This window comes from Pavona decussata, unplaced genomic scaffold (assembly GCF_977016875.1).
Source record: "Pavona decussata unplaced genomic scaffold, jaPavDecu1.1 SCAFFOLD_27, whole genome shotgun sequence".
NCBI classification, from domain to species: Eukaryota; Metazoa; Cnidaria; class Anthozoa; order Scleractinia; family Agariciidae; genus Pavona; species Pavona decussata.
The window spans coordinates 1,585,028-1,606,619 of record NW_028145450.1 but is presented as its reverse complement, the minus strand read 5'-3'; the positions used below and the strand labels follow the sequence as shown (position 1 = coordinate 1,606,619).

General features: G+C 37.7%; 1 protein-coding gene across 1 annotated transcript in view; it reads right to left on the bottom strand.

Annotated features, from left to right (window-relative positions):
- LOC146485267 (uncharacterized) overlaps window positions 1-9,551 on the bottom strand; it is a 31,459-nt gene extending 21,908 nt beyond the window's left edge. Inside the window, exons 1-9 of the mRNA XM_085103651.1 lie at window positions 9,464-9,551; window positions 5,701-5,792; window positions 4,215-4,468; window positions 2,983-3,100; window positions 2,736-2,855; window positions 2,480-2,602; window positions 1,590-1,712; window positions 1,019-1,138; window positions 763-885 (exon numbers count right to left, since the gene is read on the bottom strand). Of these exons, the coding sequence (XP_084959777.1) occupies window positions 763-885; window positions 1,019-1,138; window positions 1,590-1,712; window positions 2,480-2,602; window positions 2,736-2,855; window positions 2,983-3,100; window positions 4,215-4,468; window positions 5,701-5,791 (1,072 nt within the window). The 5' untranslated portion in view covers window position 5,792; window positions 9,464-9,551. The remainder of the gene's footprint in view (window positions 1-762; window positions 886-1,018; window positions 1,139-1,589; window positions 1,713-2,479; window positions 2,603-2,735; window positions 2,856-2,982; window positions 3,101-4,214; window positions 4,469-5,700; window positions 5,793-9,463) is intronic.
- Between the last annotated feature and the right edge of the window lie 12,041 nt (window positions 9,552-21,592).

Genomic DNA, 21,592 nt, shown 5'->3' with positions numbered 1-21,592 from the left:
AAAATGGTAATGTGAACAGGTCTAAGTATTAGCCTTTATGTTCTGTTGAATTACACTCTGTTCGGATTAGTCCACGATAAGAGGGTTGTCCAATATAGACAAACCGATACGGTCTGAAAGAAAAAACAGCCTCACAATCTGTACGGTTTGACAAACTGTTATGGTCTGAAAACACATCATAAGGGTACTTTTCGGACCGTTTGCGATTGGTAAATTGCATGTCATTAAGGATATTGACTATTTCCGCGTCTTATCCGAGAGAGTGTATTATATGTTTCGACGATTAGTCCGGTGTGTACAGATCGTAAAGGCTTTTTTCGGTCCGCAAACGGTACGTAAATTGCATCTTATTAAGGAAAATTAGAATATTGCCACGTGTTATCTGAGTGAGGGGCTTTTGTGGTTTGACGATCCGTACGGGTTGTACAGATCGTAAAGGCACATTTCGGTCCCTATACGGTCCGTAAACTGCATCTCATTAAGGACACTTAGAATATTTCACCTCTTATCTGAGAGAGAGGGGGGGGGGGAGGGGGAACAAGTACAGTTAAAGTGTCCAGCATTGTTCATACTGGTTGCGCTTTTATTGCAGTCGGGGATGCCGTTGTTGCATTCATCGATATCTAGATTATTCGAGCATAATAAAGGGCACCTAAAATGATCAGGCAACAATAAAACTGAGCTGACTTAATGAAAGGAAACGGGACAATGAAAAAAAAAAACACAAACGTACATCTTCCAAAACAAGACAACAAGTTATACCTGAACATAAGTGACCATCCCCACTGTAACCCGAGTTACAAGTACAGTTAAAGTGTCCAGCAGTGTTCATACAGGTTGCGTTTTTGTTGCAGTCGTGGATGCCGTTGCTGCATTCATCGATATCTAGATTATTCGAGCATAATAAAGGGCACGTAAAATGATCAGGCAAGAATGAAATTGAACTGGCTTTATGGAGGAACGGGAAAATGACCTAAACAGAAACGTACAAATTGGAAAACAAGACAACAAATTATACCTGAACATAAGCGACCATCCCCACTGTAACCCGAGTTACAAGTACAGTTAAAATGTCCAGCAGTGTTCACACAGGTTGCATTTCCGTCACAGTTGATGTCGCTGTTACATTCATCGATATCTAGAGAATTGAGAAATTGTATTGGATTAGTACATTGATAAGGGAAAGATGAGATTAGACAGGCTAATTATAAATGGAAAGGCAAATTATGGCTGAGTGAATGAGCTGAATAACTTATTATATTTACCATTTTCACAATTTTCTCCTGTAAATCCGGATGCACATACATAGAGTATTAGCCATTATGTTCTGTTGAATTACACTCTGTTCGGATTAGTCTACGAGAAGAGGGTTGTTCAATATAGACAAACTAATACGGTTTGAAAGGAAAAAAAAAAGCCTCACGATCCGTACAATTTGACAAACTTTTACGGTCTGAAAACACATCTTTAAGGCACTTTTCGGTCTGTATACGGTCTGTAAATTGCATGTCATGTGTTGTTTAAAATTAATACCAGCCGATTGTCTTCTGTTATCAGAAGATAACGTCACGAGCAACCTCAACACTTACCCGAGCAAGATTTTCCATCGCCTGAATACCCAGCGTTGCATGTACAAGTATATGATCCGTCAGTGTTGCTGCACGCAGCATTGACATCGCAGCTGTGAGAGTTGATAGAGCACTCGTCTATATCTGTAAAAAAATGGTAATGTGAACAGGTCTAAGTATTAGCCATTATGTTCTGTTGAATTACACTCTGTTCGTATTAGTCCACGATAAGAGGGTTGTCCAATATAGACAAACTAATGCGGTTTGAAAGGAAAAAGAAAGCCTCACAATCCGTACGGTTTGACAAACTTTTACAGTCTGAAAAGAGATCTTAAACGCACTTTTCGGTCTGTACACATTCCGTAAATTTCATGTCATTAAGGATACTTGAATATTTCCGCGTCTTATCTGAGAGAGTGTATTATATGTTTCGACGATCAGTCCGGTGTATACAGATCGTAAAGGCACTTTTCGGTCCGCAAACGGTACGTAAATTGCGTCTTATTAAGAAAACTTAGAATATTGCCACGTGTTATCTGAGTGAGGGGCTTTTGTGGTTTGACGATCCGTACGGGTTGTACAGATCGTAAAGGCACATTTCGGTCCCTATACGGTCCGTAAACTGCATCTCATTAAGGACACTTAGAATATTTCACGTCTTATCTGAGAGAGGGGCGGGGGGGCACAAGTACAGTTAAAGTGTCCAGCATTGTTCATACTGGTTGCGCTTTTATTGCAGTCGGGGATGCCGTTGCTGCATTCATTGATATCTAGATTATTCGAGCATAATAAAGGGCACGTAAAATGATCAGGCAAGAATGAAACTGAGCTGACTTAATGAAAGGAAACGGGACAATGAAAAAAAAAAAAACACAAACGTACATCTTCCAAAACAAGACAACAAGTTATACCTGAACATAAGTGACCATCCCCACTGTAACCCGAGTTACAAGTACAGTTAAAGTGTCCAGCAGTGTTCATACAGGTTGCGTTTTTGTTGCAGTCGTGGATGCCGTTGCTGCATTCATCGATATCTAGATTATTCGAGCATAATAAAGGAGACGTAAAATGATTAGGCAAGAATGAAATTGAACTGGCTTTATGGAGGAACGGGAAAATGACCTAAACAGAAACGTACATATTGGAAAACAAGACAACAAATTATACCTGAACATAAGCGACCATCCCCACTGTAACCCGAGTTACAAGTACAGTTAAAGTGTCCAGCAGCGTTCACACAGGTTGCATTTCCGTCACAGTGGATGCCGCTGTTACATTCATCGATATCTAGAGAATTAAAAAAATTGTATTGGATTAGTACATTGATAAGGGAAGATGAAATTGGTCAGGCTAAGTATAAATGGAAAGGCAAATTATGGTTTAGTAAATGAGCTGAATAAACTTTTGTATTCACCTTGTTCACAATTTTCTCCTGTAAATCCGGATGCACATACACAGACGTACATTTTGTCAGTGTAGCCATAGAGGCATTTGGCGTTGTTGATGCAAGGTTTGACGATCGAGCAAAGATTCTGATGAGAAAAAGTAAACACATTTGTAATACAACACTTCTATCCTCTCAAGCTAGGTCACAATATCAAATTTAAACTGACGAACGAGGCACATAGTACTCAGCTTGTCATAATTACTTGAGTAAGGCAACTCTGCGTAAAATAATTATTTTGTTAAAACCTACTATAAATATAAATGCAGGGAAAAACTGAAACGTGAAAGCAAACAAGTGTCAATCACATGACTAACTAAGAAAGGCGCCAAAACTTGCGATATGCTTCAGCTGCTCGAGGCAAAGCTGAATAATTTCAATATATAATTTCGATACAACAAAAGGAGTACGATCTCCCTGCCATTTTATGTTGTTTATTTTGTTAAGTGTTTTGGATCTTTTAGTGTTCCAGTAAAGAAAAAGCGTTTTTTCATAAGACAACTTGAAAAACTCTCAAACTGGAGGTGAGGAGTATAAGCTAAAGCCCTATATCTCAACACGGCGCTGTAGCAGTCCCTTGGCCGTTTTTTTTTTTAACAAATCACCGCTCAACAATTAAGTATTCATTCTGATTTGAATGTCACTACTGGAGTGCTTTCCATTTGTGAGAACTGGCCAGCCAGACTGGTTCGTCCGATTCATAAATGGAGTCTATCATTGTTTGAAGGGATGAGTCCTTGAATTATTCAAAATGGCGCATTATGAGAGTATTGTGTCATTTTGAACCAATTGAAAAGTGTGGCGTATAAACTGTCGTACAAATTGGAGCGTTCCGTTTACAAAATAATTGAACTGGCTGGACAGTTCTGACAAATGGAAAACGCACTTAGTATAGACACTTATTTCCTAGTTAAGTCCGCTAAATCAGTGATTTTCCCTACAAGTTGATTCGCTTTGCTTTAAAGTAAAGTTCACTTCTTATCTAACCCGTTTGCTAACCATGTTTGATCTTGGGAAGGTTTTGTCCTTGGAGCGGGATTATGAGTCGTTAAATCTGCTGCAATTAGCCGATCAAATGACAAAGATATAATACCCATAGTTCAGTTTGAATTATCACACTTTTCTGAAGTTTACCTTGTGGTGTTAAAAAAACGCCCTTATTTTCAAACGCATAACAACTTATTTATTATTACAATTCATACCTCAGTTGCTCCATATGTCCAGTCACGCCTTGTTATTACGTCTTCCGGATGCTGGAAGTGATCCGAATTACTCAACTCACAAATCATTTTGTTATCGATTGGTGGTCCAATGTTGACGGAAATGCATTCACTCTCCATAAGGCAATGGTGTTCACATAATCGGAACTTGTTTTCAATTGTAAGATTCAAAATTACGTGACCTTCCAGGTAATAGCCATGCTGAGGTGGCAGAAATTTGATCGTTCGACAGCTCCCTACAAAAAAAAGTTCTTAGTCATAAACATCGTTAAAAAAAAACCAAGGATGAATAAACAATTCTGACAAAAAGAGAAAGAAAGGAAGATCAAAGAGATTTCTAAATTATAGGCTTTGTAATTGGCCTTTTTCGTTATGTGGTGTGATGTTAGCGTGATTAGGGTCAGGGTCCAAACAAATGATGAGCAAAACTTTAATTACGAAACACGACAATCTGTCGTTGTATTTTATGACAGCTCGAATTCATATTTATTACAAAGCTATCATGATTAAAAGCCATTACACTTCCTACAGGCATCGTTGAGGTTTTTCAGGCTTTCTCTTCGCAGCTGCTCAATTAAAAGTTGCTGAAATAACTGCGAGGGTCTTTCTTTTATCTAATCTTTCGCCCGAACTGAGTTCAGAAATATGTTTCATATATTCATAGTCACAGTAATAGTTTTTTCAACCGAAGTCGCAAGGAGAAAAGTGAACATTAAATTTAATTTACTACGGATTTTCTTATAGTTCCTTGAATGCGAAAACTATAAACGGTATTCATCGATTTCTTCATTTTTACTTTTTTCCTACCCAGAGATAAGACATTTTCTATCCCTGCTGCTGCTCTCATAAAATTGACGCGAAACAGAACGCGCTCTTCAGTTAATTTAGTTATTTAAGTCATGCCGCATATCTCGTATTTCGCATGATTATGCCATACCGCACGTCATGCCACATGCCATTCCGAAAACTCATTAGCTTTTACCCTCATCGGTTGGTGAACCAGCAGTATGTAAGACAGAAAAAATCGTCATGAGTTAAGATTTTATCTAAAGAAACGAGTGATATTGGGGATCGAAAGTTTAAGTGCTAGGATAAAATAAGTGAAATTAACATTCTGACTTGGTCACAGACGAAACCTCGAATTTTTCACTCTGCCTAAACTAAAATACTCGCTCAAAATTCATTCGAGTTTTTGCATGTCCAAAGGGTGATAGCGTAGCGCGGGGATTTTTTCCCAATAAATTGCATCAAAATATGAAGAAAATAATATTTAGCTTCCATAATCAGTAACAATTCTAAGAACAGTGTATGCACTGATAGTTTTACGACCAGGTAAGTTAACGGAACGTTCGAGAAACGGGCATCTGTAGGTCTAACGTTTTAGACGATGTAAACGCCTCTAACATAAAAACAGCTAATGACGCCTTTTGGTTTGGAATGAGCATTAAATTAAAACTTGTTTTCTCACCTTGCTGGGCATCAGTGTGGCAATCCAGCCAAGCTCCCCAAAGATAACAAAGAAATAGGAAATCAAAAATGGAGAAGCAACAACCTGCCATACTTAAATAGAAAAAAAAAATAACTGAAATGGAAATTTAAAAACATCAACAAGAAACCGATAAAGATATATGCTGTATTTATCATTTCAGCTATGGAAAACTCTTTGAGGTCCTACAAAAATAATACACGGAGGTATCTTTTCTGTCCCCACAGAAAATCTAGTTTCAGTAAAGTTTGGTTTTCATATGGAAGATAAATGAACTAAAAATTAAGTATGCTTGCGCTTATGCGACAAGTTATCCACAAAAAAGAATCTTTAACGGCGAAGATAACGTCGACGAAATTTATCACTTCACCACTAGGTTTATCAAGGTTACCTTACAACTTCAGAGGTGTCTCGCGTTTAAGCGGTATAGCGCGGCCAGTTTAAACTGTAGATACCTAAACCCCCATATCAAATTAAAGCTTATAGAGCTGACTATCAAACCATACCAAGAATTTTGAAAATAAAATGAATTGTCGAATTTTTCACGACCTCTAAATGCCAGCGTCCTAATCACCATTCTAAAGCTACAATCGCAAGTCAAAGCGAATTTTGTTTTTCGGTAATTTAATTTGCTCCTCAGTTTCCGGACCCAAAGAGCTAGAATCGCTTAAACGCGAGACACCTCTGAAGGTGTAAGGTAACCTTAATAAACCTAGTGGTGAAGTGATAAATTTTGTCGACGTTATCTTCGCCGTTGAAGATTTTTTTGTGGATAACTTGTCGCATAAACGAAAGCATACTTAATTTGCGTTTCGCCACATTCAATCGCAATAAAAAGTTACAGAGCATTTTCGAAATAGGATGAAAAAAAAAATGTGGAGTGATCGTACAAAAACCGCTGTCGGAGAAAAAATATTTTGAAAGAAAAAATTCGCAGACAGGTTTTGATTATTTATATGTTAAACTAGCTACTGTCCAAATTTGAAGGCAAACGAACAAATTACTTTTGAGTTTTAGCTCTTTGAAGTGGCTCCTCCAAGTGAAAAAAATTGATTCGAGAAAACAGCGCTAAAAATTGGGCAATTCATTTTATTTCAATATTCTTGGTTTAGCTTGATAGCCAGCTCTATAAGTTTTAATTTGATATAAGGGTTCAGGTATCTACGGTTTAAACCGGACGCGCTACATCGCTTGGACGCGAGGCACCTCTGAAGACACTTCTGAAAGTATAGGGTAACCTTGATAATATCAAAGAACGCCAAAAAAGAAAAGAAAAACAAAGGAAAGATATAGTTAAATGCGAAAATCTATGTCACTGGCATGGTTTATTATTTTCTCTCCATTAAGCAGTAAGAGGCTAGTCTACAAACGGACGTCACAAACCAACAGCGAGCCCATTATTTCGTAGCCTCAGAATTAAACATCATAAATTTGGTAAAACAAAAGTTATATTGGAAGCGTTCATAGGTTTATTTTTTAACTTGACGCGAGCCGGATCAATTTGCACTAAATTTTATTCAGGTTACTGATAGGTTTCACTGGTGTCTTCGTGGAAATCTTGCGTACACGTGCTTCTTTCGATGAGACCACAGAAAACTATATATCACTGTAAAGCTTACTAGAGCCGTGCTTTCGGCCTTAAAACATTTTCAGAGTTTTTGTATGTCATTAAGATTCTTGTCGACGCGCCCATGCCGCCGGGTAATCAAACACAAAGAAGCATTCCCTGCGGAAATCTATTACAAAAACAATAATTTAAATTCACGGGAAAGCATACAGTGTTACTGTAATATCGTAATAGGAAAAGTTAAGTCTGGTGCGAGGAAACCACTTGCTAAATCACTACATCCATCGGTTCTGCGAGCTGAAGTTCGCTGCTAGTTTTTGAGCCGGTCAAATACAGCGAAAATGGCCGGATCGTCGCGACGTCGTTGTGATTCGTCAATGAATTGCCCAGCTGCCGAGGCAGTTATTTTCGTTCGAGTAGCCCCGATATCTTTCGACGAAGATGCTTTAGAAACAACAACGGCCTGGTTGAACCACAAACCTTTACCGCTCGCTGTGAGCTGAAGTTTTTTTTGTGTGTGTTTTCGTTGAACGTTTAGACTTTGACCTTGTTCGTGTTCTTTATCCCCCGTTTTTTTTGTCTTAATTTTCACCCAAGGCGACTTTTCTTGCTTCGCTCGCTTCCAATCCAAAATGGAACACTCTCTAACTGTTAAATTCAGTATAAAACGTCGTGACATGCGATGAACACGATGTAAGCAAATTTGCCAGTTATTCGAGATCGCGGGTAAACTTTGCCGCGTAAAACGTCAACACAGCCCCGTATAAATTAGATTATGACATCCTCACTCGTTCACCGCTATTCCTACAAAACATTTTTTTTTTTCAGATAGCTCGCGTTCTTTTCAAGATTTCGAACTACCGTTTTAATTAAACCCTGCATCTTTTTCTCGTTTCTTGTTTGGTAAGCAACACACTCACTGCGGAAATCATTTTTAACACGGCTAATTCATACGGCCTCGAAATAACGATCAAAAGGCAACCCAACCCGTGATGTTCAAGGATTTTGTTACCTCTTTTGTTGAAAGTGGTGAAATAAGATCTTCACTTTGCTAAAAAATAATTCTAGAACATCGAGAGGAGAGAAATCAGCTCAAACATTTTTGGGTTTTGAAAGGACATCAAATATTCGTGATACTTCCCCTTTAAAGTATTAATTGAAGGAAGGAGAATATTTTCAATAAATTGCGCCGGGTTGTAGATTTTACTGAGCCAGTTTTTGCAGACTGTTAAGATCTCCCACAATTTCAGATTTCTCAAACAATGTGGCTTTGTCGATTATACGGGTGCGTCCAAGAGTTCATTTTGGTGGAATATCCGTTCGAAAGACATCACCAGTCTCAGTCAGAAATTCGGATTCAATTGTGAAGAAAACTGAAAAACAAGCGTTATCTTTAACAAAAGGTCACCTGAAACTTTAGCAACGCTGAAAACTATTCCCATTTGTGTTCGAAGGACAAATACGCCGGTAAAAGTGCGATAAAAGACCCGCTAGCCTTTCGAGAAGCAGACAACAGCTCGTAAATTCGGGGAATAGTATTCCGTTCCCTAAAATTTTCAGCTAAAGAATACGAACGGATCAAGCTACGTCAACTTGTGAAAATTTACGTTTTGGAGGTCGTAAAATGATGCGAGATTTTTTAAGGCAACAACATATTTACTATTTTTGGCACGCTAAACGGAGAAAGGTGTCTACACACAAACTTACACTTTGTAAGCAAAAACGAGATTCGTACTGGTCGCGCCGGGCTCGTTTCTCTTCTAAACAAGCGAAATAGGTCGAAATCGAAAGACAAATGTGCACTGGCATGGGCCAAAATTGTGCTTGAAGAGTTTGACACGAAGACTCTTGTCTCTACTTGGTTTTATTGAAGGACACGATGCACCATGTAATTTTCTCATAAGAGAGCAATCCTTTCATTCATTGTGGTTGCCAAAACTTCCATAATACGGCATAAAATATTTTCATTTTGTTTCCGTTAATAAGTCTCGTATCGTTGGCCAGAAATAAAAAGCAATGAGTTCACGAACTGGGAAAATCGTTTAATGCTCGAACTTCTTTGTGTGGTACTATTTAAATTTCCTTTTGAGACTTCGTGCTAACGACCAATAAAATAAAGTTTACTAACGGTGGCCGAACTTGTTTACATGGCTATAACTATTATTATTTCTGTTTTACCTTTCTGGGCGTCTGAATTGTACTGCAACCACACTTCCCAACAAAGAGCAGATCAACAAACTCAAACTTGAACAGAGACGATCTGTAACCCCCGGTGGTGAATACGAGAACTAGAAAGATATGGATTGGAAGTGGCAGGTGAGTATTGATCACAATTGGATAGAGAAAATTGTCATCCACCCGGGAATGACAGAATTTAATATTGGCACCAAACCAATTTCTCGTCTATTATTGATTGTCGCATGACTTTTAAGGGACGACAATAAGGTAAGCACTTGTGCCAATTATTTTTTCTCCCTTGATAACTTTTATCCAGAAGAAAATAAGAGAGGGAAAAAGGGCGATATGTCGAGGACGTATATATTATGCTTGACTAAAACGAGGATCCCTTACACAATTGTACTGAAAGTGACGCTTTCTTTTCAAAGTTTACGTTACAGATATTCAAAACAGGAAGTTTTACCCAGCAAGCTGGCGCTTGCGTAGGGGATAAATTAAAATGTCTTGGCTGACATTTGTCTGTTTGTTTGTTTTTTCTTCGTAATTAGTCATAAGGGAAGAAGATATGTCATGTACATAAATTTTTTGTGGCGGCTGAATAAGAAACACAGTGCCGAATTTTTCGACTTTACTCTGGTTATTCTCCCAATATCTCAAACGTTAGATGAAATAAAAACTAAACCTGCTGCTATCTCCAACTAAATAGGAAAAAAGTGTCACCCTTATCCTATATAGTTCATTAGAGCTTATATCTAGTCCTGGCAATACAAAAGCTGCAAGATAATGATTATTACACGGTTCAAATCCTATCCTTACAAAGATAAAAAGAGAGGCTATTTACTGTCACAACACACACTGAAATGAACATATGAAGCCTGAAGAACCAAATGCCACAAACGGCATGAGAACGACAGTCGCTAAACAGAAACAACAAGAGGTCAAATAGATGAAACGCATAACCCAGAAATAACCGTTGAGATAAAAATACAAACATGCAACAGTTAAGCACATGGGATTGTTCAGTGACTATCCCGCAAATCCTCCAAATTATAAATGGAATTTAATAAGAAGACAATCCAACGCTAAAAGAAAATTTACAGGGCCTAGTATAGGGAGCACCGCTCATTTCATAGAGAAAAGGGGGTTCTCTGAAAGACATACCCGTGAGGACAAAGCTTTTATTTAGGCAAAAACACGCACATGAGAGTCGCGCAGGTCTGTCAACCCCATTATTGCCATATTAAAATATTACAGACAGTATATATCTAAGGATGCTTTTTTTTCTTTTTAGTTTTCGAAGTCTTTACTATTGTAGAATCGCCGTATTTATACAAGAAACTCATAATCCATGTGGGACGAGCTTTGGAAAACAGCTCCAGGCGTCTGGCTAAACGTTAAGCATCTCGTGCTGTACTTTGGCATAAATATGGGCTCGAGACCAGAGATTGCAACTCCGATCATGCAATAAGACGTTCAACTAAATTTGATCGTTAGCACTTGTTAGAAAATTATCCTTTTTTCACTTTTCAGAAATAAAAAGAGCCTTAAGAAATTTTAGGTAAACACCTTACATGGTTAACGGAAAATATAGAAATCAAGCCTTCTTGACATACAGGAAAAATATACTTTGAATTATTTGCATTTGGTCGGCGTTTTGGCGTCGGTTATAAATGATACCTCAAAGATCGAATTCCTCTAATTATTTCCATTTTATATAAACAAAGGGAACAAAAATGGAATATCTAAGAACCTCTTATAAAACGTTCAACAACCAAATCATATTCGCATAATTTTAAAGCACTCCGATCGGAACCATTTTGCACCTAGACGTGTTAATTTAATCCTCATGGAAAATTTGTATTTTTATTAATCAAAGGGAGAAAAAGAAGAAGCTAAAGAACCAGATGAAAAGTGTATATTTAGCATCAAATTAACGGTAGAAGCGAGTTTATTGACATGAGACAACGCTACTCATTTGCGTCTTTGCAATTACTGTACTTGTTGACATCAAACCCAGTGTTGCTGAGCCAAATTAAAGTTTACTAATTGCCTCCACTGGTTAAGAAATATTTACTTAGGTGTGGGCAGATGATGATCAGAAATTGAAAATTAAGGCTGGAGCCTGCCCTTGACACGGTTCGCAATATTTGTTGATAAACCATTCTACCGTTTTCCTAACAGCAGTAACATGAAATCGAATGTTAAAGGTCTAATCCAGCTATTTCAAAGAGCAGCTGTTGTTCCGCGTTATGTATTTTTGTGCTCAGCATTTGCGATGAAAGTAATAAAAAGCCGCAATATTTTAATATTAAAATGTCAAAGACAGCGTATAACTCTGGATGCTTTTTTTCCCTTTTTTTTTCTTTTCTTATAATTTTTTGTTTTTAGTTTTCTAAGTCCTTACTATAATTGTAATATCGCCGTATTTATACCAAAACTCAAAATCCATTTGGGACGAACTTGGGAAAACAGCTCCAGGCGTCTTCCAGTGGTTAAGCGTCTTGTAGTGTCCTGTAGTATGCTCGAGACCAGAGATTGCAACTCCCCCGGATACGGAACGAATCTCCCGGTGAACCGTATTTTCGCACTCTAAGGAGTACCAAACCACGAATTTTCACGCTTAAAGGATCGACGATCAAACCCGACACCAACACACCATTCACGTGGATGTAAATAGCATTTTCAAAATGGAGTTTAGAAGGAATGATCCATCTCTTTTATAGCATTTTAAATATTTTTTATATATATTATTTTTTACGATAAAGGATGAGCATTTTCTAATCAGTGAAGAGTCGTTTAATCTTCTGTTCCTGTCCCCTGGTCACATGGGTTTATTTATTCTTGCGGGAGGAGTTTTCTTGAACATCAAGAGAGATATACAATTACGTTTATGGCAAACGACAGAACTGACCACGTGACCATGTTTACCCTATACTTGTCACTCGCTGTTTTAGTCTCATTACATTTTGTCAGTTTTACGTCAGTATCAATAGTCAAAATTATTTTGCACTATTCCCATACGTGTACTGTTGTTTTTTTTTTCCAAGAAAACAAAAACGTGAATCTCACGTTTGCTGTAAAAGCGACTCTAAATCTCTCTAATAACGACTTCTCTCTCATTTTGTTGCTGAAGTTTCCGACATCATCCCAATCAAAAGCCAAGTAGGGTGCAACCCATATTAAACTATTAAACTCCAATAGTGATCCGCACGTAATTTCTTCTTACCGTATCACTGTCTGATCAAACAGTCAGGCCACGAGAATAAAGAAAATAATCAGCAAAGATAAAATGTTCTTAATTCTCCTACCTGGTGCCACAAGAAATAAGCACAGAGGAGTAAGGAGAATGGACATGTTGACATTGCTCCTTAAAGGACTAACACGGTGTTCATGCAAGCAGGCTTAATATTGAAAGAATGAAAACGAAAGGAAGGAAATACAAAGAAAAGAACGGCATCAAACAAATAATCACTTTTGGGTTCGAAGGGACAAAAACTGTCGTTTGGCAAATTGGCAAATTCGGAAAGCCAAACGGAAATACTGCAATAGGGAGCTGTTTTAAAAGAAATAATTATAAGTTAATAAATAAATTCTGCGACTTAAAAATTCAGCTAAAGAATGCGAACAGATCAACCTGTGTTAGCCTACAAAAATAGCGCCTTGGAAGACTGGATATTAAAAACAGGATTTGAAAACAGTAAACGATATTTAAAGTACCTTTTTTCAAATATTGAGTGAGTGTCCCCGCAAGATAAATACTGTAGTAGTTAGCATATAAACAAAGGTAGAATTCTAGTTTGTTTAACATCACGCAGAGCTATCACTTCAGTTTCATCGATTGTTGACCACAGACTCAGCGAGTTGGCTGCAAACCTATTGTTTATTTATTATTTCACTAGTGACTAAGACGTCTTATCATACTTAGTTTTTATTTTATATTAACACAGGAAGAAATTTCTTTTCGCAAAACGACCAGGAAGCACCTTAATCAACTAAGGTGGACTTAACAGTTCTTAACACCTTACATGGTCAAAGAAAAAGAAAGAAAACGACCCTTCTCGTCATTCAGGCAAAAATATACTTTGAATTATTTGCATTTGGTCTGTGTTTTGGCGTCGGTAATGGACGATAAATCAATATTTTCCCGTTAAAGATCGAATTCTTCTAATTATTTCCATTTTATATAAACCAAAGCAGCAAAAAATGGAATATCCATAAGAATCTATTGTAAAACGTCAAACAACCAAATCACCTTCGTATAATTATAAAGCACTCCGATCGGTACCACATTGCACCCTGATGTGTTAATTATGATCCTCGTGAAAAAATGTTATTTTTTCATTAAAAAAAGGAAGAAAACAAAGAAGCCAACAGAACCAGATGAAAACTTTGCTGAGCCAAAGTTTGGTAATAGCCTCCACAAATTAAAAAAAATATTTTCTCACGAGTAGGCAGGTAATGATCAGGAATTGAAAAATAACGCTGGAGTCTGCACTTGACGTGGCTCGCAATTTCCGTTAATAAACCGTTCTACCGTTTCACTAACAGCAGGCCTAATCCAGCTATTCCAAAGAGAAGCTGTTGTTCCTCGTTGTATATTTTTGTGCCCAGTATTTGCAATAAAACTAGTCAAAAGCCGCCATATTTTAATATTAAAATATCACAGACAGGGCTTAGCTTCGATTTTTTATTTTAGCTTTTAAGTCTGTATATTGTAGCATCGTCGTATTTGTACACGAAACTCATAATTCATGTGGGACAAACTTGGAAAAACAACTCCAGGCGTATGCCAGTGGTTAAGCATCTCGTAGTGTCCTTTAGTATAAATATGGGCCCGAGACCAGAGATTGCAAGTGCCCCGAATACGGACCGAATCTCCTGGTCACCTGTACGGGCCACAAATCTCCCAGATAAATTAAAACAATGCCCGGATAGTTCTCTACAATCAACTAAGGCTGAAGCTTAAATGTTCGCAAATATCCACAAAATTTTAATTTTCCGAGTTCACGTTACGGTTTGTTGGTGAATTGTTTTGTATAGTTATTCACCAGACCGGGTTGGAACTCGCATATCTAGGATTATAGTTTCATATTGCTTATGGGATTTGGAGTTAACGTCATGGTTATTCAAACGATAGAAGACATTGGTGAACTCCAATGGGAGGTCCGCCTCTTCGACGAAACGACTGGCAAATATTTCGGGCGGCATTCTTGGTACACATTCATGTTTGGTAAACATCATGTAAATTCCGGTTATCCCAGGAAATTTTAAAAAGAACCCCTAAAAGGTAAATAAATAAAGTAAATAAACTTTATTGGCTTGCTAATAACGACTTTTTTCTCATTTTTTTAGCTGAAGTTTTCCCGACACCATCCCAATCAAAATCCCTGTAGAATGCAATTCCATATTAAACCTTGAACTCCAATAGTGTTCAGCATGTAATTTCTCCTAACCATATCACTGTCTGATCATACAGTGAGGCCATGAGAATTAAGGAAATAATCACCAAAGATAAAATGTCCTTAAGGTTAGTCCTTCGCGAAGAAAAATATTTGCGCGCTGTCTTAAATGCAACAACCATAAACTATGTAGCAATACAAAGCTAATGAAATGTACTATCCGGTAAAAATTATTTCGCTTTGATTTTTTCTAGCCGTAAGGAGAGTGTGTCCCAAAAGCCCAAAGCGACCGATGTCTCTTTGAGCGAATTTATCGGGTATGGAATTCGACCGCAGAATCAAAACTAATGCATCATATCAATCACAAGGCATTAATCTTTAAAACTGTATGAGGCTTTTTCGATATTCCTATTGGTTGCTCCGCAATTTTAATGTCAATTTTGACGATTAAAAACTCACCGATACGTTTTACGACGAAGGCCATTGCGGGAGATCAATTTTACAAAATGGAAACGCCTCACACAGTTTTTCGCTTGGTGTCTTGGGAATCTTTGGGCCAAAGTTCAAGGCAATCCGTCAAATCCTTGTATCGTACAAATTACTTTAAAGGAAGCACACTCGCGTAAAAACGAAGTAGGTTTTTTTCGCTTCTAAACGTTTACGCCCTTGCTGCGCCATATTTCAACACTGTGGATGCCGCCGACGTCCAAAAGCCAATCGAATTACAGGAGACCCACTACTGAGTCCCCCGAGATTACTGGTGTCGCGCCGGAAAAGTTGAGTGCGTGACTGCAGTTCTATTACCAGTCTGAATTTTCTCGGATTTCCTAGCGAAATGCCGGGCAGAAAAAATTCTTCGAAGAAAAGGAAAACTGCAGTTGCCTCGACGGTGAGCCCCATCGATCCGAAAGAACAGCTGCAGTCAGAAATGCAGTTACTGGGGTACGTTGAAGGACTATATATATATACTCTTATCCATGCGTATAAATTGCCGTCTCAAGCTTGCAGTCCAATATCCGAGTTTTTTTGCTCTGCAGGTTTGATGGAGATATTTTCACCCGCAACCAGGAGGCCAGCGTTGAGCGCAATATGTGGGGAGGGAAAGGGCCTCAAAGAACTCGATACATCGATTATTGTGCCTGGGCTTATGCGCTACGCACTTATGCGGTTTCGGCAAAAGTTTTTCGCCATCCTTCATCGGAAACTTTCTTCTTCTTTTTCTTAAGACCAGTTTTCTTCTTAGTTTTCAACTACGGACTCTTTTCTTTCTTATATTTCGCCATACACGATACGCAAAACGAACACAAGCGAAAACTTGGTGTGAATAAATCACAACTTGCAAACGTAAACAAAAGGAATAGAGGCGACATAAAATGAACGACTCCGGATGTTTTACCGCGAAAAACATCACGGGAAGCCCTGACGCTGACAAATTTTAATTGGCTCATAGCACTCTGGCGGGTGATAGAATTTCATTTGAAAAAAAAAATTCTAGTTGATAATTCGCCCACGCCTCAAGATTTGTAAAAAAAATTTTTTTGAAAATGAAGTGAAACTAGAAATGTTTACTTTGGCCTCAAAATTTTTTTGGCAAAAAAAACAAACGACTCTCGAAGGTATCCAGTAACCTTAATTCTCCAACCTGGTGCCACAAGAAAAAAGCACAGAGGAGTAAGGAGAATGGACATGTTGATATCGCTGCTTAAAGGACTAACGGGGTGTTTATGGAGGCAGGCTTCTGGTTGAAAGAATTAAAAAGAAAGGAGGGAAAGACAAAACGAAAAAAGGGACGATGAACGAAAGAACGATACAAAGAAAGAAAAAGACTGTTTCTTCTTTTTTTGGTATTTTAGTTTCGTTTTATTGGATCTATGATTCCAACTGAGTACTGTTTCTAGTAACATGAACGGATTCGGTGCGAAGTGGGCGAACAATATGCGGGACGAAATGGTTTTTGAAAATCAATTGTTTTTAAGTTGCAAAAGTCTTTAAGATGAATGGAATATCATCTCTAATGTCGAAATTTTCACCTTCGCGCCCCCTCAGAAAATACCTTTCTAAGTCATTTTGGTAGAGCTTGTAGTTTCGCTGTTTTTCATGGTTCAGGTCTGTCAATTTGATTTCCTTATCGTAACGCGACCGCCGAACGGCAGACTCGGTAATTTGTAAAATATTTTTCGCCTCTTGGTTTATTTAAAATTTTTAAATCTCCTCGGCATCTAAGCTAAAATAATAATCCTTTCTTTACCTTTTTTGGGTACTAGAATAATAATGCTTTTTTCCCCCTTTTTGGGTACAAGTATGATTGCCTTTAATTTTATTCTTACTTCTGATTATGAGATTCATTCATCACTGTTTTCATATTGTTGTTTATCTCGCAGCGGTAACAAATTATCAATAAAATTTGCTGGTAAAATGTTTAAACCTACCAGGTCGTCTATTTTATCAAATGTTGGTACTTTATGGACTGTAAATGTTTGCACTTTCTTTGTTTTGATGTAAAAATTAAAGGCAAAAATTCAAATAACCCGTCACGAGAAAAAATTTTGCGTGCGGATATTACAATGGCTACAGTTTTACTGAAGTAAGAATATCTCTTTCAATCAGCGCACGATTTGTACTTTATCCGTTTACTCTCTCCAACAAAAATGTTTGTATCGCGATAAAAAACTTAATTCGATTTTGAAAACGACATTACTGCTTTATAATGACGGCGTTGGGAGAAAATGTATTCCGTATTCCACTACGTAATATATTTTCTCCCAACTAGCCGTCATTATAAAGCCGTCTCAAAATGGAATTTAGTTTGTGATGTGCCAACAAGCGCGAGTGAAATAATTGTTTTATTAAAAACAATCTGAAATATTACTAGATCTTTGTTGATTTCGCCTCGCAAGAAGAACCAGAAGACAATTTTATGGTCGCTATTTCTTGGGCATGGTATAATGGCTCTTGTTATAAACCTAATCTCGTACCCAGATCTCCCACGGTCAAGGGAGAGGGAGATCTGGTAAAGTTCGATTTGAGGCCCAGAATACGGGTTTGCCCATGATCCTTTGTCCACCGTGCTGAATGGCCGCCAGCTCGTAACTGTGATCATTCCTGGTGAAGTTTTCGCTTTCGAGGATGCTCTTCGGAACGTTCTTCGGTCCAGAGGACAACGAGACTTAAACCAAAACGAAAAAGTCAATGGGAGAGATTTCAATCATCAAGCGCAGTAACTCGCTTTTTTACTAAGATTAGTTCCCGCCCTTTGTGATCATCTTTGTAATGAAGACTGTTCCAAGAACAAATCCATCTTAATTGTGCTTAGTCCACTCAAGATCAACCTGCTTGTCGACGATCAATTAAAAAGACTTAACTCAACCGGGGTAAGCTGTACCAGTTTTCGCCTTATATGGTAACTGTACTGAAGATACTGTATTTACAGGCAGGGAATTAAATCATTTTTGTGCACCCCAAGGTAATGTAACAGTTAGCAACAGACAATGCAGAGAGTTCTTGTTGACGAAGCTTAATCAGAAAAATTTTGTGGCCGTTGTTGTAGATGAGGCACAATAGAGTTACTGATTGGCATCTTGCGGTCAAAATTCGCATTGGAAAGTCAAATGGTTCATGTCATATTTTCGTGTGCAAAGTTTCAGAAATAATTATTGTGGTCTGTGATACGTAAAAATTATTTCTTCTCTTTGTAGTCTCTTCAGCTGATTTGGCCACACAAATTTTCCTTCTTCCGTACGTTAATGGTTTAAATTTTCAAATCAAATGGATTGTGTAAATGCGACAGATTTCTTTTACAGGCCAAAGGACACAACATAAGGACACTAATAATATAATTTTATATGAACCCGCTAAACAGGGCCTCCCAGCCCCAACACCATGCTGCACTCTTGGTTATATACCAGCAAACCAGAAAGACCTGTCCGTGTAAATGGAAGGCGCCCAATTATGTCCAACATTAAAACGCCAACTACACCCTTGCTGTTTTAAAGGGTTTTTTTTTCTCAAAATGGAAGTTTGAATTTCTTTTGGGAAATCCACATCTGGATTTGGGATCTGAAGAATGTTTTGGTTACTTGCAGCATGTGAGCAAACACAGCAAGTCCCTATGAGTTTCCCATTATATTTTTATTTGGTAGTGATGAGCATTCCATTTCAGTGGTTCTTGATTCACCTTTATCACATAACACTTGAAAAGTTTTCACCTAAAATTTATGTTAAGTTTAGGGGACATGCCCCCTCAACTGCTTCTTTGATGACAAGTTAATAAAGGTTATAATTTTACACATGGGAGTCCACAGTCTCGAAAATTAGAACCACATTATACACAAGTCTAATAATATTTGACTCTTGATATGAAGAACAAAGGCCATTATCTGCATTTGATTTGCAAGGCACAATGAGCTGCTTAAATAATCGTTGTTATACTGAGCATTGTATTATTTGTACATGCATAGAGGATGATACACAAAGAATACAAGGTTCTTTATGTCCAAAGCAGCTATCTTGGTGCTTGGACACTCACCTCTAATGGGATCCTTGATTTCAGCAAAAAAAAGTAGTAATAGGAAGGTGTGAAGGTCTTTTGGGCCCATAAAAGTAGCAAATGGGAGATAAATAGAAAACAAATAAAAAAGGATTTCCACTATTTGTTTTCCTGTGCATGTCTGTGTGTTCAAATGAACTGTCACTCATTTCTGCAGCAAAACAGCTTTCACAGTAAGCTGATCTTCAGTAACCATGAATCCCTTAAGTATTCCATAACCATGGCCTTCCATAGCCAGGAAACAAAATTTAATCTAACTGTGAGACACAAACCCACTGCAGAAAAGTGGCGGGGAAAAGAAACTTTGAAAACGGTGTCTGTCTTGGATGAAAATTCCTTGTTGATGCCAATTCCTTGTACAAAAAAATTTTCTTGTATTGATATTTGCACCTATGTCAAGTCCTAATTTTTCTTAATATTAAGACCAGCAACACAAAATTATGTTCAAGGACTTTTCACACAAGTACATAAAAATATCAGAACAGTGAACCTTGAACCTTTAAGCCCCAGTAGTGATCAGTATCAAATTTCTCCGAATAGTATCAATGCACAATCAAGGAGAGGTCATGAGATCACCAGTGGTGAAATTTCTTGATATTTCAGCAACCTCCCTATAATGCCACTATGAAAATGGGCATGTAGAGACCAGTAAGGAGAAACTGTATGTTGACACTGAGGCTAATAAATACAGAGCCATATTGTTAGTGATTATCGCAGCTTCTTTTATGCTTCGTCCTTCCACCACCCCACGCGTCAAAAAGGGCTTAGTTACTTGAGAATCCCTTTTGATTCAGCCTTCTCATTACCCATTTTCTGGTAATTATATCCTTATTCTAATGGAAAGAATAACAACATCCCAGCGAATGACTACGTTTTTTTCTCAATTAATTGCATCTTTTTTTTTTCAGGGGGTACAACTTCAGAGTACAGCAAACTAGGAACACTTTCCTCAGTAGTCCCTACTGTTGTCATGACAACAACAGCAACAGAAGAACAACCAAACTAAAATCATACAAAGTTTGAATATGAAAGATTTATGGAGTACTACAAAGGCTCTCTTATTTTAACACTAACTAATGTTGACCAGTTTGATTGAATATTTTCGCTCATAGCAGATAAACTTCTCACCACCAATGTTAAAAATTAGGCCTGTCTATTATTTACTCATCATTAATACTGTGTGGAGTTGGCTGTGCCTTTTTGGATGGAAAGCTTGGGGATTACCAGTTCTACCTCATTGCGACTCCCTAAATTCCTCAAAATGGACTTTTGGCTCAGTCTCATTCTCTACAGACTGACAATGAATATTATTTGCCACAATGGCTTTGGGAATGGGGTTGATTGTCCTTGTGTTGGAAGGATACTAATTTATTCATTTTGGTCTTCCCCTTACTATGGAAAGTTTTTTCCAAGAAAGTGGAAGAGATGGGAAGCCTGCTGCATCAAAACTGTACTTTAACAACAATGATATTGGTGCAAATATTGAAGAAATACAACCCATTATGACAGATTAGTGTAAATACCCCAGAAATCTGTGCAGGGAAAAACGTTTGCCTAACCACTTTGGTTTTGGCTTTTGTGTGAGAAATGCAGCTTTTGTGACATCTGTCGTCCAAAATGACTGCCATTGCTCTTAATTATGTGTTGAGCTGTGTCCAGCTGTTTTAGCCCTTGAAGATGTTAACATCACTGATAGGAACTTTAGGAACTTGCTTTTCCCTGGAAATCAGGTGGAAGAAATCAAGGCATATTAACAAGAAATAAAGGAGAAACTTAGGCCAGTGATAATCGATAACTATTTGTATCAGAGAATGTGCTCAGGATCAACAATGGAAGTAGTAAATGAAGTGTGTTTAGTACTTCAAGTACTCCATACTATGAATATTGTAATAGTAAGAATATTGCGTGTCGTCTATAATGTATTTATGTTGTATTTTTTTGTTAATGGCAAATAAATTGAATTGAATTGAATTGAAAATAATAGAGAAATTCCCCTACCTTGAAGAAAAGAACACGGCAAAAGATTCTAAAAACCATAAGTGATGTCAAATCCAAAGAGGCATGTCCTCCTTTGAAAACTACTTCTTTTCTAAAGCGTAGCACAAGTATAGACCTGCAAAACATTAGGTGGTGCAGACATGAAAACCAAAGTCCCCATTTTCATTTAAATAGAGGAAGGCTAGT